This window comes from Chiloscyllium plagiosum, chromosome 1 (genome assembly GCF_004010195.1).
Source record: "Chiloscyllium plagiosum isolate BGI_BamShark_2017 chromosome 1, ASM401019v2, whole genome shotgun sequence".
NCBI lineage: Eukaryota > Metazoa > Chordata > Chondrichthyes > Orectolobiformes > Hemiscylliidae > Chiloscyllium > Chiloscyllium plagiosum.
In genome coordinates, this window is record NC_057710.1 from 154,483,149 (window position 1) to 154,499,806 (window position 16,658).

Below are 16,658 nucleotides of genomic sequence, written 5' to 3' on the forward strand. Positions count from 1 at the left end.
ACTTACTCATGTCAGAAAACCTGACATTACTATGATGATGCTGTTCCTTTAACAAGGTTATGCGGTCCTTGGTTTTGTTTTTAAGGAGATTGTAAAGACTCAGGTTCCGAAATGTCTGAGGTTGATCTACTTGAAGAAGCTTTTAAGCTAAAAAAAACTTGTAAAATGAAAGGGGCATAGTCAGCACTCTCAGCTCAGCTTACCTCAGTTTGGGTTTTGTAAAATGAAAGGGGCATAGTCAGCACTCTCAGCTCAGCTTACCTCAGTTTGGATTTTGTAAAATGAAAGGGGCATAGTCAGCACTCTCAGCTCAGCTTACCTCAGTTTGGGTTTGGTTTTGTTTTGTTTTAGCAAGCAGTCAGTTGTGAAGTTGTTGGATCAAAGAAGCAGGTCCATTCTGATCCTCCTCTCTGTTATCTCTCCTGTCAGACCCTGTATTTGATTTTACCTTTTTTGCCAAGGGGTGTTTATCAAGATTGTTGCGAGTATTTGGAACAGCATCATTAAGTTGGGATAATCTGTTGAGTTCTCAGCTAGGTTAGGTTATTCTCTATGTTCTGTGCTCTTTTGCTTGCGTTTCAATCAGTAATTTTGCAAATAAATTCTGATTTAGTCAAAACTAAGTGATTGAGCCAGCTGCATCCCTCCTGGAATATCCACCATACACCTGCTTAAAACAACCAGCAAAGTTAGGGTCTGGACTACTTTTTTGAAATATTTTGAGGGGGTCTGGCCTGGTCCATAAAATTACACTGTTCCACAGATTTCTTTTTCCTTTTGAAAACTCAATGACTAATAAGATTCAATGTCCACAGGACAGGTCTTGCCCATTCTTCATCATAAATAGACAAGGCAGACAGCTTTTTCCTGTCATAGGGGAGTCTAAAACTAGAGGACATAGGTTTAAGGTAAGAGGGGAAAGATACAAAATGGTCCAGAAGGGCAATTTTTTCCACAGAGTGTGGTGAGTGTTTGGAACTGGCTGCCAGAGGTGGAAGCGAGTGCAATTTTGTCATTTAAAAACATTTAGAAAGTACATGGATAGGAAAGGTATGAATGGATATGGACCAACTGCAGGCAAATGGGACCATTTAAATTGTGAAAACTGGGCGGCATGGGCAAGTTGGGGCTAAGGGCATGCTTTCATGCTGAAACTTCTATGACTCTAAGTATAGCCAAAAAGCATGGTGGCACAGTGGTTAGCTCTGCTGCCTCACAGCGCTAGGGACCCTAGATTCAATTCCAGCACTGGACAACTGTGTATGGAGTTTGCACGATTCTCCCAGTTTCTACTGGATGCTTCGGTTTCCTCCCACAGTCCAAAGATGTGTAGGTTAGGGGGATTGGCCATGCTAAATTGCCCACAGTGTCTGGGAGTGTGTATGTTAGATGGGTTAGCCATGGCAAATGCAGGGGTAGGGTAGGGGAGTGGGTCTGGGTAGAATCCCTACAGTGTGGTAACAGGCCATTTGGCGCAGCAAGTCCATACCGACCCTTCGAAGAGTATCCTACCCAGACCCATTCCCTTACATCTGTTACTCTGCATTTCCCCTCACTAATGCACCTAGCCTACACGTCCCTAGGCAATCTAGCATGGACAATTCACCTTAACCTGCACATCTTTGGACTATGGGAGGAAACCAGAGCACCCAGAGGAAACCCACGCAGAAATGGGGAGAATATCTGTCTGTGGAGTTTGCACAATCTCCCGAGGTGGGAATCAAACTCAGGTCCCTGGCGCTATGAGGTAGCAGGGCTAACCACAGAGCCACCGTGCCACCTCAAAGGGTCAAATGCTCTTTGAAGAGTTGGTATGGACTCGACTGGCTGAATGGCCTGCTTTCACACTGGTAATTCTATGATTCTGTGTAATTTTAACCACAGCTACCATTGAGAATTTTTTATTATGTGCATTCTCGTCAGAATATCCATGGTTGGTCAATGGTATGATGTGCTAGTAAATAGTGTGCCAATCTGGCTGGGTTGACAACATTTTGCAGTTGTAACATTGACAATGAATGCAAAATCTAAACAAAATTAATTTCCACCAGTCATAGAAATACAAAAGCAAAATACTATGAATGCTAGAATTTAAGTTCTGATGCTAACGATTGATCTGAAATGTTAACTTCATTTCTCTCTCAACAGGTGTTGCTTGATGTTTTATATTTCTAGTAATTTCTGCTTTTTGTAGAGGTATACTAGGCAATTTGCCAAAATGAGTTATGCAAGAAACGTTTCCAGTGTCAGCCATGGGCAAGTCAGGAAGGCTTGGGAAGAGATGCTGCTGACTGAGAACAATGGGATTGGAAAGAGGAATTACTGTGCAATTGGGGGAATGGAGTTTGGTAGAGATGTTGAGTCTGTCTGTCTGTCAAGAAATAGGAGTTGGGCTGAGGTATGATGTACTGGGGCGCAGAGTGAATTGAACAGTATGCGCAACATTGTCATACACGAGAAGGAAGACTGAGTGAAATATTTTACACATGCAATGTTGTGAGGGTCTGCGCTTGTAATTTGGCAACCATTTTGGATCTCCTTGAGTTTGTTGGTGCTTTGCACAGTTTTAGTGAAGCTTCCCACCCAGGTCCTCAGTATCGTTAATCACTTCTCCATTCCCATTTGTTTCCTGACTAGCTAGCATCAACACTCACTTGACCATTCCACCTGGCTATCCCCGATTTTACTTTCCAACAAAACTGCATGCAATTGGGTAAGATAGAAAAATCAACTTTTCAGAGTTAGTCTAAGAACATTAAATGGATTTAAGACGAGAGGAATATTGCCCTGCTCACTTTAAAAAAAAACTTTTGATATCTTGGAACAATACAGCTGCCAATTTGCCACAAAAATGACGTGCAAAGCTCTGCTCATTGCCAAGACTGTCAACTATAAGACAGGAAAAAATTAGAAAGGAGAGAGGTGACAAACATTTATATTATGTAGGTGATACTGGATAAACACCAAATTGTAATAATATGAGAAATAGCTACTGAGGTATATAAAGGGCAGAAACTATGAAAAAACCTCCTGTTTTGGTCAAAGATGTAACTCAGTCAGACACATATACTACTAGGCACAAACATCCAATTAGAAAGACTTACTTCATGAAAATATCAATGTTTGCTAAGCTTGTAAATATCTGTGATCAAAAATATGCAAACAGTACGGATAAGGTGAAAATGAGGACTGCAGAAGTTGGAGATCAGAGTCAAAGGTTGTGGTGCTGGAAAAGCACAGGCAGTCAGGCAACATCCAAGGAGCAGGAGACAGTATGGATAAACAAGTCAAACAAACAGTTAATATGCTGATGGTGTACAGTTTAGATTTTCTTCAATAATAATGATGTCTAGGTGTTAATGTGTCTCAATAACCTATAGATTCTGCAAATAATAGATGCCAAGTGAAAGATCAGCCAAAAGATATAAAGATCAGCCAAAAAGATTTTTTGATCCAGGGTTTGCTTTACTTACTATGCTGTCATTCTAACAAAGATGCTGGCAATACTCACACCTGTACAATACATGCTGTACATACTATTGTAAATGTTTAAACCACTTTTATTGTTGCTCGTGCTATAATACTATTTAAACCAGTTTAATTAATCCCATGTTGACATTGTGCCGCACACTGTTTCAAACCATTTACTGTAAATAAATCAGTTTATCCTGCGACAGTTAAGCAAGCTAATAAACACAATCTGTAATTGTTTATCAGCAACATGAATGTATATACAATGCAACTAACAAGGTTCATAAAATCATTATGCTTCAAAGTCAGGGTTTTTGCTTGAAATTGATCATCTTGGATTTGTAACATGAATTGTCAAGAATATAATTTATGAAATAATTACATAAACATTTGTGCATATTGTATGTGGTAGGTATTGTACAGCACAAGCTCTAATTTCCTTTAACTTGTGTTGGCGTTTAGCACATGATGACATAATACAGCTAAACAGCTCTGGACCACACAATATGTTGGTTTTGCCATTATTGTTAGAAGGCAAAGAAACTTTTCTCCATAATTTCTACTTTGTGATAAGACCAGGTGAGTTCTGTGACTTCAGACAACTATTGTACCAAGACTATTGTCAGGTTGGCACATGAAGAGAGGCAGCTCACATCATACAAAGGCCAATTTTAAAACTTACATAAGGATGGTGTAACAAAATTAAAAAATTAAACTTTTTCCTCATTTAATCTACTTTCTTCCTTACTTTAGAAAGGGAATTAACAGTTAAGACAACAGCAAGGAGAAGAAATCAAAGTCTTAAGTCTTTCTCACTCCGAATGAATTTTGAATTTTAATACATTCTGTTTGGTATCTCTCACAAACAATTTGCAGGAGTTACAAAACTGAATGAATACTCCAAAATCACAAACAACAAAGTAAGAATCTAACTCAAAAGCAGAAATAAAATTAACCATTATATCTATATTATTATTTTTCTTAAATTATAATATTGCCCTTAAATCTGACAAGTTTATAAATTAGGTGCATGTATGATATTGTTAGAGATATCTTGAAACGGAGATGACTGACTTCCAAATACAAGAACCATTTCCCTTTGTGCTAAGTATGACTCCAACTAGTGGAAAGTTTTCCCCGATTGCTACTGACTCTAGTCTTGTTCAGGTTCTTTGATGTCACACTTGGTCAAATGCAGCCTTTGTACAGGGGCAGTCCCTTACCTCTGCAGATCAGTTGTTTTGTCCATGTTTGGACCAAGGCTGTAACAAGATCATGAGCTGAGTCATCCTGACAAAACCCACAGAGTGAGAAGCTTATCACTAAGATCGATAGCATTGTTCATGCCTCTTTCAATCACTTCACTGATGATTGGGAGTAGGCTGACCGGCAGTAATTGATGATTAGATTTGACTTGATTTTTGTGTACAGGCCATACTCGAACAATTTGTTGTTTTATAGCTCAAGACCTCACCTCTTCGCATCTTTGATGGTATGAAATTTTATTTCTAATGTAACTAAACTCATATTTTCTTGAAGGCCTGCCATGAACTTATGGAGCTCACCAACATTTTCCATTAGGTTTTCCCTGATCTTTTGGGATTTAAATGGCACTGAGGCAAATGCATACCTTTCTACTCAAGAGTGAAAAATTCTTAGTTGTGCATAATCGAGAGCTTGATAAGTATGTATTTCCCCAACTTTGGAGAGTCGTTTATAGTCAACTAGGAGGAAGTGAGGCCTGCAGATGCTGGAGATCAGAGTTGAAGTGTGTGGTGCTGGAAAAGCACAGCCATCAGGCAGCATTCAAGGAGGAGAGTCAACATTTCAAGCATAAGCTCTTCATGAACCTTTTCCATGAAGCGCGTTGTCCCTGCACCATTCAGCTGATCAACTGTGGACTGAAACTTGCTGCCATGTCTAACTTGGAATTTATGAACTGTCCATTGACGTAACTGCATCCCAAAACGTTTGGTCTGGATCACTGATTTCCTCTAGGAAATGTTTGAGTTTATCTTCTGCTGAATACTGTTCTCTCATTAACTTTCTTCATGGGATAGTTCTAGTTCTTTGGTCTTTTTCTCTTCTTTGGCTATGTCCTACCTAGTTGGTCGTGACCTACCAACTAGCAATAAAAGCATTTGGTTTTAAAAGTAGGGCACTGTTTGCAAATGAGGTTGCTTGTTTCCACAGTGTTAGAATCTCATGTCTTTCCTATTTGCTGTACAGGCTCGTCTGGTAGACCTTTGGTGGTTAAGCACCTTAAGAAATGATTCTGTGTCTCCTATGCCAAATTTTATCTTCTCCTTTTAGGATTGATCTGTTGTGATTCTGGACCTCTCCTTTGGTCATGATCTGAACATCTTCCTCTGGAGTGAGGTTCTCTTTGGACTATAATAAATTTGACAAGGACTTATCAATATTGCTTATAACAAGCCAGTATTTTATTTTAAGTCACCATCGTGACATTACTCCATCCACCTGAAGAAATCATTAAATCATCCCTGGATTCACCTCGATGCTACAGCCTTTTGTTGAATCTTTCAAAGATTTTATTTATTTTGACATTGAACTAATTGTCAAAGGTTTTGAATATCTCTCCAAATATTTAACCTTTTGTAAACAAAATCTGGTATAATCCTGATGTGCACACAAGTGTATTTACTTGTTCAGTTTACTATCCATTTGAGAAGCTGTTCGGACCGTCAAGAACTGTCTTCTTCACAGTGTTCAATTTTGTACTCTATTTGGTCCATTTGTGAAATTAAATATTCCTGACAATGCTATTTCTGATCCAAATTATTTTATTTCCTTTAAAGACTGTGTTCTGCAGTAACGGTAGCTTTCCCATGCTTCATTGCTGAACAGGTGGTTTTCCTGTGCCTCATGGCAATATGGAGGTTTTGCACCTTTTGTGGTCATACTGCAGGTTTTCCAACCCTTGGGAGTCATGTTTTGACTGCTGAGCATCCATGTCTCCCCCCAAAAATGCACGAGAAACCAGAATTGTATGCTTCTTTAATTAGGTAAAAACAATGAGCACAGCAGTTCAGGCAGCATCCGAGGAGCAGCAAAATCGACGTTTCGGGCAAAAGCCCTTCATCAGGAATAAAGGCAGAGAGCCTGAAGCGTGGAGAGATAAGCTAGAGGAGGGTGGGGGTGGGGAGAAAATAGCATGGACTACAATAGGTGAGTGGGGGAGGGGATGAAGGTGATAGGTCAGGGAGGAGGGTGGAGTGGATAGGTGGAAAAGAAGATAGGCAGGTAGGACAAGTCATGGGGACAGTGCTGAACTGGAAGTTTGGAACTAGGGTGTGGTGGGGGGGGAAGGGGAAATGAGGTAACTGTTGAAGTCCACATTGATGCCCTGGGGTTGAAGTGTTCCGAGGCGGAAGATGAGGCGGTCTTCCTCCAGGCATCTGGTGGTGAGGGAGCGGCGGTGAAGGAGGCCCAGGACCTCCATGTCCTCGGCAGACTGGGAGGGGGAGTTGAAATGTTGGGCCACAGGGCGGTGTGGTTGATTGGTGCGGGTGTCCCAGAGATGTTCCCTAAAGCGCTCTGCTAGGAGGCGTCCAGTCGGAGCAACGGATGCAATAAATGATACTTAGTGGATGTGGAAGGCTCCTTTAAGGCCTTGGATGGAGGTGAGGGAGGAGGTGTGGGTGCAGGTTTTGCAGTTCCTGCGGTGGCAGGGGAAGGTGCCAGGATGGGAGGGTGGATTGTAGGGGGGCGTGGACCTGACCAGGTAGTTACGGAGGGAATGGTCTTTGCAGAAGGCGGAAAGGGGTGGGGAGGGAAATATATCCCTGGTGGTGGGGTCTTTTTGGAGGTGGCGGAAATGTCGGCAAATGATTTGGTTTATGCAAAGGTTGGTAGGGTGGAAGGTGAGCACCAGGGGCGTTCTGTCCTTGTTACGGTTGGAGGGGTGGGGTCTGAGGGCAGACGTGCGGGACATGAACGAGATGCGTTGGAGGGCAGCTTTAACCACGTGGGAAGGGAAATTGCGGTCTCTAAAGGAGGAGGCCATCTGGTGTATTTTGTGGTGGAACTGGTACTCCTGGGAGCAGATACTGCGGAGGCGGAGGAATTGGGAATACGGGATGGCATTTTTGCAAGAGGTAGAGTGGGAAGAGGTGTAATCCAGGTAGCTGTGGACTGTGGGAGTGGGTGGGTTTGTAAAAAATGTCAGTGTCAGGTTGGTCATCATTAATGGAGATGGAGAGGTCCAGGAAGGGGAGGGAGGTGTCAAAGATGGTCCGGGTAAATTTAAGGTCAGGGTGGAATATGTTGGTGAAGTTGATGAATTGCTCAACCTCCTCGCGGGAGCATGAGGTGGCGCCAATGCAGTCATCAATGTAGCGGAGGAAGAGGTGGGGAGTGGTGCCGGTGTAATTACAGAAGATCGACTATTCTATGTAGCCAACTGTTCTTTACCTAGCCTGACATTTACCAATTTTGAGTGGCTTGATTAACAATTTCTAGATTAGTGTGGTGCTGGAAAAGCACAGCAGGTCAGGCAGCAGGAAAATAGATGTTTCGGGCAAAAGCCCTTCATCAGGAATCCTAGTTTTGCCTAGCTGATTAACAATTTCCCTGATTCTCACCTCAGAATGAGTTTTCTCTGCTAACTCTCTTAGCTTCATTTTTGTTAATATGGTGATGATGCCTGATGGAGATGCAATTTTTTGTTTAAAAGTCACTGCACTTTCAGCATGAATTACTGTGCGCACAAGGAATGGTTAATTTTGATTCGAGCAACCCTCAATGTCTGGCTGGCTCACTAATTCAATTTGGACTCAGGACTGCTTCCACAGACCATCACCTTGGGATGTAGCCTGTAACTTTATATCTGTCCTTGTGTCTCTAGTCAGATTTGAAATATTTTCTATGTAGTCTGAAATATTCTTGTGTTGAGTGGTGTAACCAGGTTTATGGGCTTTCCTGTTGTCAGCAAGCAACAACATAATAATAAATTGCACCAATATTCTTTTGAAGTTTTCTGGGTCGCCAGCATGTCTTTTCTCTGGTGTTCCCTGAAGGCCTCAATTCTAAGTTGTATTAATTGGCACCATTTAGAAATAGTAAACAATAGTGACCAGCATTATATCGTGGCAGGGGCCTAACTTTGCAATCATGTTGTATGTGGATTCCTTCAAGCTCAACGTGATCTTGTCTAGGATATCCACCATTATTGTTGAGTAAACAATATGAAATTTATTCTGTTACATCAACTATTTACAAGTTATGAATATGCCTGCATTACCGCAGGACTATTTGGAGCACACTGACCCATCTCCTACAAGTTCCTTCTTTATAATCAAGTTCCTGTGACATCATGAGTGTTTAATCCTTTCAGAATTGTATACACATTTATTATATCATATTGGCAACATTGATGAAATTCCCATTACTTTTGAAATGTAAAACCATGTTGAAAAGCAAGTACCCTGCTTGTACCTGTCAACAAGTATGGAAAAACATCGTGAAGCGAAAAAGTGTGGACTATATCTCAGTGGCTTATGCAAAGAATGCAATTTATTATTGTGAAAGATGCTCAGATTCCATATAGCTGCAGAGATATCTGCAAAGAAATAATATCCAAAATGCATTTTTGAGTCTTGGGGAGGGTTGCTTTTGACGTGTGTAATAACCATTTAAAGCAGATGCAATATGAACGTGAACTTTTTAACAATAAGTTGTTGTAATCCTCAGTTTCAAGGGTTAAGACACTTACTGTAACAAAAACTAAAAAAAAATTGAACAAACACTATCTGGAAAGCAACTAATAAAAAAGAAAAGGTGTTCCATTGTTAATTTTCAAAATTATCATAAATCCCAACTGCAGAACACATTCCATTCTTGGCTGAATTGTTGATTTTATAAGAACTAGTCCAACATTGCATTCAGCTTCTCATTTCTATCAAGTCATAACTTCAAGTTTCTAACAAAATGCACTTCTGTTTTAAAGAGAAGTCCCATGGTGAATACCATCAATAGTGGAACAATCAAAAGAGAAGGTAGCAAGATAAAGTTGACTGTTGCAAACAAACAAGAAAATTAACAACTTTTCTTGCAGAAAATGTCTTCAAGGGGCATGATGTAGTGCAGAAAACAGGAAGCAGCCAGGCTGGGCCCCTGGAGAATACCACAAGTAAACGCACATGACGATAAAGAGAAGCCATTTCAAGTGAAATCCTGAATTGATTGGAGAGATAAAAGTCGAACCAAGTGATGGCAGTCCCGAGTAGCTACATGACAAGGAGAGGCTTTAGAGAAGGATGGTGTGGTCAACCACGTGAAAACGGTGCTATAAAGTCAAGTCAACAAGGGAAGTTTTTTTAATGTCACAGACACATAGGATATCACTAGGGATTTTAGTAAGAGTCATTTTGTGTACTGTGGTATAAGGCAGAAAATCTGAATGGAGGAGTGGTACCTGGGTACTATGTGCCATTCTAAAAGTAATTCATGTTCAAGCTTAGACAACAGTCAGTATAGAATCTTGAGGTAATTACTTATATCTCACACAAATCCACTTATTAGCAGGATATCAGTGAAAAGTAGATTGTAAGGTTGTAAATACAAACATTTTATTTTTCTCCTCTGTATCCCAGTAACAATCCAATTCATAAATCTTCACTCATTTGACTATGAGAAAAGCTTTTAGCCATTATTATTCTAACTACCTATTTCCACAGGAGATAAACGAAATCAGCTTAGACCAGTGAGTAAAGCCAGAATTTGAAATAGTTCAGTGCACCAAAAAGTACTCCCTAAACAACTGAGAGGCCACATACTGCATGCTTCATTAAAATATTCCTACTCTTGCGCTGAAGATGACTAAAATGTGGTTTTGTAGGCTTCTCTGCACTCATGCATTTCCAACAGGAATAGTTAGACAGTGAATAGGAATGCCAACCTGACTAATTATACCCACCTCATGATAACCTGGGACACTTACCCCAATTGCAGCAACTCTACAACTACTATGACAGTAGCCTCTGGCATTCAAATATGATACTGTCCCAGCCACTAAAGTTCAGCTACTTATTCTAAATTTGAAGAAGAGGTTCTAATTCAGTTGTTAGCAAATTTGATTTTAAACTTGATATGTTCTTAAGATTCCCTAGTCCTTTAGCAACTTCTCAATTCTAAATCAGGTAACGAAAAGTGAGCATAACTAGATGAGGAGCACAGATGAATAAACAAGCATGTGGGGCGGCATGGTGGCTCAGTAGTTAGCACTGCTGCCTCACAGTGCCAGGGATCCAGGTTCGATTCCAGGCTTGGGCGACTGTCTGTGTGAAGTTTGCACATTCTCCCAGTGTCTGTGTGGGTTTCCTCTAGGTGCTCCAGTTTCCTTCCACAGTCCAAAGATGTGTAGGTCAGGTGAATTGGCCATGCTAATCTGCCCATAGTGTTAGGTGCATTCGTCAGAGGGAAATGAGTCTGGGTGGATTACTCTCGGAAGGTCGGTGTGGACTGGTTGGCCGAAGGGCCTGTTTCCACACTGTAGGGAATCTAATCTTATCAGTTTCAAAATATTCTACATGCTTGTTCTGTTGCATATAGCCAGCTTGCGCACAGTACTACAAACATCACATGGATGAATGTGTGGCTGAAGGGGGAGCATTGAATGGGATAAAGAACTCCAAATCTCCAGCTCCCCTGAAAAAGAAGACACTGACTGAAGAATTTATAAACTAGAATAAAGAAATTGCAGATAGAAATGGTCACAGAGATAGTGAATGCATAGGTGTTTATCTTTCAAAATTGTAGTTTCTGGAAAGGTTCCCGTAGGTGGGCAAGTAGCCAAGATAACTCCATTAATTGAGATAGGAAGAGAGAGAAAACAGAGACTATGGACCTGTCAGTTTCATGTTAATAGTAGAGAAAGTGGCAAATCAATTGTAAATGACGTAATAATTGGACACTTACTAAATAATATGATAAGGCTGAGTCAATGTGGAGTTATGAAAGGGAAATAATGTTTGACAAATATTTGGAATTTTTGTAGCATAGGTAAAGGAAATTAGTGGATATGGTATGTTTGAGCTTTCTATAGGCTTTCGCTAAGGTCTCAAAGGATAGCAAAAATAGAGCAATTGTATGAAGCCTCGTTGAGATTGCACCCAGAGTGTGTTGCATGCCCTTATCTAAGGTTATACTTCCCATACAGAGAATGTGAAAGGGGTTAACTCAGCTAATGCTTCGGGTGACAAGATTATTTTACGAGGAGTCATCGAAAAAAACTGGACAAGCATTCTCTGGCTTTGAAGGATGACAGGTGATCTAACTGAAATTTGCAAAATTCATACAGGTAGATATGGATAGAATTTTTTCTTCATGGCTGTGGAGCCTGGAAACAGAGATTGCAGTAGGAGAATAAGGGGCAAGCCATTTCAAACTAAAGTGAGGAAGAATTTCTTCTCTTAGAGAATTGCGAATCCTTGGGATTCCCCATAGAGGGTTGTGGAGACTCCATCATTGAGCAGAAACAAATCAAATCCTTTCTGCATACTAATGACATTATGGAATATGGGGATATTAGGGAAAATTGACAAAGAGGTCGATGAGCCTCGATGAACTGAATGACTAACTCATGCTTTTGTGTTCATCTGAGTTATCTATGGCCCCTAGAAAAGGCATCTGCCCCTGGGATTTATATGATAGGTCAAAGGCAGCAGCTCCAGCAATTCATCACGCCCTCAGAATTGCAATGAAAAGCTAGGATAGATCAGAAGTCTACAATCTGCAAACTTAGGACCACATGATCTGAACTCTTACAAAGCATCCTTCAAAGGTCAATATTTTGGTTTTTTGAGTGTTTCTCCTGTTTGAAGGTTGTGGACCAGCGACTCAAATAGGGGCTGTTTTAACAGTGGTTCAATGGTGAATAAATCATAAATCACAAGATACATTCGTCTCCATAGATTGAAATAGGAACACATTCAAAACAAACATGGATTTAATCTGTTTTTCTCCCACAGTCCAAAGATGTGCACATTAGGTGAATTGACCATGTTAAATTGCCCATAGCATCCATGGGTATGTAGGTTAGGTAGGATTAACCAAGGGATATGGAGGGTTACAGGAAGTACCTCTTCAGGGGGTTGGTGTGGATTCGATGGGCTGAATGATCTACCTGGAGAAAGTGAGGTCTGCAGATGCTGGAGATCAAAGTTGAAACTTTATTGCTGGAACAGCACAGCAGGTCAGGCAGCTGCCTGACCTGCTGTGCTGTTCCAGCAATAAAGTTTCAACGAATGATCTACCTACACACTCTAGGGATTCTATGATACCTAAGCCAACATGGTATTGTTACTCGTGTTAAGTCACAACCTCTTGTTTTAGTTTATCCAACAAACATTCCAGATCAAATTTTGAAGCACTTTCCCCTATGTTCAATATCCAAAAAATCTGTAGCAATTTCTGAAGACAGTTGAGTCAATCTTATATTGGATTTGGTTGTAACAAGTCTCAGTGGTAGTGAAAAATAAGGATGTCTAGATTGGCTATTTGCAAACCACTGAAAAGTCTACTTTTTAATACTTACTCTGGGAGCCTAAATTCCAAGTAAACCCCTTACAAAGGCAGAAAATTAGTACAGAAGAGGCTAAGCATGACAGGAAATGCAAGGCTGTAATGTTAGCTGCATTGATTAAGACAAATTTTTATATTTTTTCTCTCAACCATAAACCAGATTTCAAATGCCAAGGTCAGGGTGAAAATTCCATACTGACACTGTTTTGCAGATGTCAGCTTTGATCTAAAATCCTTTTTGAATGTATTATAACTATTTATATTTTCACACACAAGACATAACTATGTATGGTATGGCATGTTGAATACATTTTTGTCCCATGGACCATTCAGAATATCAGCTGAGGTAGAATTGGTCATAAATAAATATTAAGTACTTTAGCAGCACCAAATCAGATCAATGAACATTTTGTATTTTGAACAGATCTATAAACAATAAAGCTAGATGTTTAGGTTTAAAGCATGCTGCATATTGAATTATGTAAGTAAGGAGTGACAAACTATTTTCTGGTCAACTAAGTGGAAAATTATTGCTCCAAAGATTATGATACCAATGCTAAGAATTGTAAATGAAAGCATTTTCTGAACCAAATTAAACAAAATAATTGTGATGAATAAAGGTTTTCAAATTAATCATTGAGCTGCATGTGACATTTCTTATAGGCTTCTGAACCTCTAATTCCCAACGTAAACTTAATGAGCCAAGTCAAAGACCTAATTTTTTTTTAAAATTGTCTTAAATTTTGGATATAGATGGAATAACACATATTGTCTCTTTTAATAAACAATGAGGCTCACTGCAATTTCAGTATCATCCCAGTGTTCTCCAAAGATATGCAAAAACCGCAACTATTTCTGTCAGCTGCTATATGTATCGTGGGATACTTTTAATCTCCTAATGCAGGTTATTAATAGAAGAGAATATCAGTAAAGTGACTGCAGATGGCTGTGTAGTCGATATGCTTCGGTAGTGCATTTTAAAATTGCAGCAACAGCTCAAGTTTGTCGAGAACTATATATATATATATATATATATAATGAAAAACTCTATGAACCCGAATGCATTAGATTGTTGCCTCCAATTCCATACTAATTTTATTAAATGTAAGCGCATGTTCTCACATGTTGCTATAAGAATATAAGTTAAAAACAGATTGATTGTTCATGAGCACTCGTAACAAATTTAAGTATATTATTGTTGATGCAATCAGATTTTATATATATAAAAGACTGAATGTGAATTTTTTTTTGCAAGTTAAAGTCAGACAAGAACTTTAAACGACACTCATCTCTCATTCCCATTACAAAGTCCTGCAAGTTCCAGTTCAGTTGTCAGCAAATACTTGAAGTAAAAAGGACAAAATACATAACAGTCGTATGATACAAATATTAATTCTATTTAATCTAACGCCCAGTATAAGTAACTATAAGTACAACTACCTGAAACAGGATTCAAATCATTAATAAATACACCAAGACTTCTTTATCAATCATTTTGGACTGCAGCTCTTTCCCGAGAGATACATATATAAAATAACCTCTGCCTTCAGAGTGACTTTGGTTAAGCTAGGAAGTCTACAAAGAAAATGCCCATGAAAATACTGTATTCCATACTCACATTTTATATACAAGTTTTCACCATACAAAAGAGATACATTAGGAAACAGTCCCAAATGTGTTCATGTCCGTTACAGCAATATATGTTAGATTTTGTGACTGATAACATTGGGCACAAACAAAAATGCAGGATAGTTTGAAAACCTCCCCTACACACACATCATTATAGGATCAACTGGAAAGTTGAAGTGCTTTTACATGACTTTTCAATAGTTGCAAATACAATGGGTAGTTCGTACCAGCAATTAGTTTAGAGGGATAAATAAAATTTTGCCAGAGGCTATCTTGATGAACCTTGGGTCAGAAATTGGTTTATATCTTCATATTGCGTTGACAACCTTTTGAATTTGCACTGGAATTGCACACTCCTTCAGGTTCTTAATTCTGTAACATTGATTGCACTATTACAATTGCAAATGTACAGTTAATTGTCAGCAATACTGAATGTGGAATTTAATTCTGGAGAACATATTACTAGGCACTACTATACAGAGTATGTATCCATTAAGCAAAAACTCAGCTTAATTAATACCCTAACAATTACAGAATCTAAACATGACTTTTAAGTTTACCCTCCATCTTCAAAAAGCATAATTGTTAAGCTAACATGCTCGTTACAAATTGGAACAACATACTATCCTGAAGTCATTACTGAATGAAAGCAGAAGCATTTTCATAGCATCTCAACACTTCACTCACCCGTCTACGACAACAGGGAAGGCCTTGGGTGATGATGTTGATAGCGATGTTCATGTTAAACATACTGAGCACCTTATGGTGCGATAAAGGTTCTTTCTCACTCATCAAGACAGCAAAGACCGAACCATAGCTGAAATGGTCATTTTTCTTTAAAAATTACCAAGATTTTTTTTTACTTGATAATGCAATGAAATCCTACTTTACATGTCATGATTTTTAAAATATAATAAACACTGTACATGGAATAGGAGGATCCCAAGGATTTGCTGCCTTTCTCAAGATCTTCTCTCAACTACTACAAAGTTCAATCCACTCCCTAGTCAATAAGCTTTGAAGTTCAAATTCTCGCAGCACGGCCAAACACAGGCCAGTATGACTATAAACTACTTCTGTAGCTGACATCACTGCAAACGACTGCCAATCCTGCAGCTGATACAGCTTTAAACATGCCATCCACAAGGGTCACCCTTCTAGTGTATTTTGGAGAAGCTGGGTTGACTAGCCAAGGAATGTACCCTCTCTGGTTGTGTTTTAAATTCCTGCTGAAATGTGATATCAGCATATGACTGCCCAAACTAAAGCCTGCTGGGGTTCACCCAGGAACCAAACACCATGCCACAGAATTCTTTTTGCCTAGCTTTTTCAATAGCAATGAAATTTACGAAATTAAAAGCTCACAAAACACATGTATCACGAACACATGATTAGAGACTAAAGACAAATATATTTTTGAAGGACAAAGCAGAAGTCATTTCCTGCACATTTAATTTTAAATAATTTGAAAGGACAACTTTTCTTTAAAATCAGCAATCTGTTTACAGTTGCCACAAATACAGCTAATAATTGTAAAATTTTAAAGCACAGCAGTCAACTGTACAACTGATCATGATTTGCATTATTTGTTTCAGGGTGCGAGAGGGAGACGTTTAGTACTATCGCAGTTACAACTGCCAAATTCATGTGTCCTCTACAAGCTAATTAATTTAGCAAATTTCACAGTGGACTCAAGTTTGAAGCTGACCTCTTCCAGTATTATTGGCGTAACTGAAGCAGAATACAAATAACTTTTCCTCCTCCCCAGAACCAAGTCTTGCGGTTTACATTTTGTGTAAAAATTGTTGTGTAACTACATTTGAGCCCTATCTGCTGTTTTTGACTATCCATGTGCTGCAGAGAGATTTTCAAGAATTCAGTGTAATAACAGCTCTCTCCAGAACAGAAATAACCCTTTAATATCTTTAAACCACCTTGACACTGAAACTAGACAGACTCGAAGCTCACTCTGGATCCAGCCAAATCAACAATCTATGAGGACTTTAATTATTTCT

At 39.3% G+C, this 16,658-nt stretch overlaps 1 protein-coding gene across 4 annotated transcripts in view; it reads right to left on the reverse strand.

Moving 5' to 3' along the window:
* Window positions 1-15,588, reverse strand: part of fbxw7 (F-box and WD repeat domain containing 7) — a 165,005-nt gene extending 149,417 nt beyond the window's left edge. For 2 of the 4 annotated variants that reach the window (XM_043699792.1, XM_043699787.1), the window contains exon 1: window positions 15,331-15,588. In XM_043699792.1, coding sequence (XP_043555727.1) covers window positions 15,331-15,435 — 105 coding nt within the window. In that variant the 5' untranslated portion in view covers window positions 15,436-15,588. The remainder of the gene's footprint in view (window positions 1-15,330) is intronic. The other 2 variants (XM_043699807.1, XM_043699801.1) reach the window with 2 other exon arrangements.
* Between the last annotated feature and the right edge of the window lie 1,070 nt (window positions 15,589-16,658).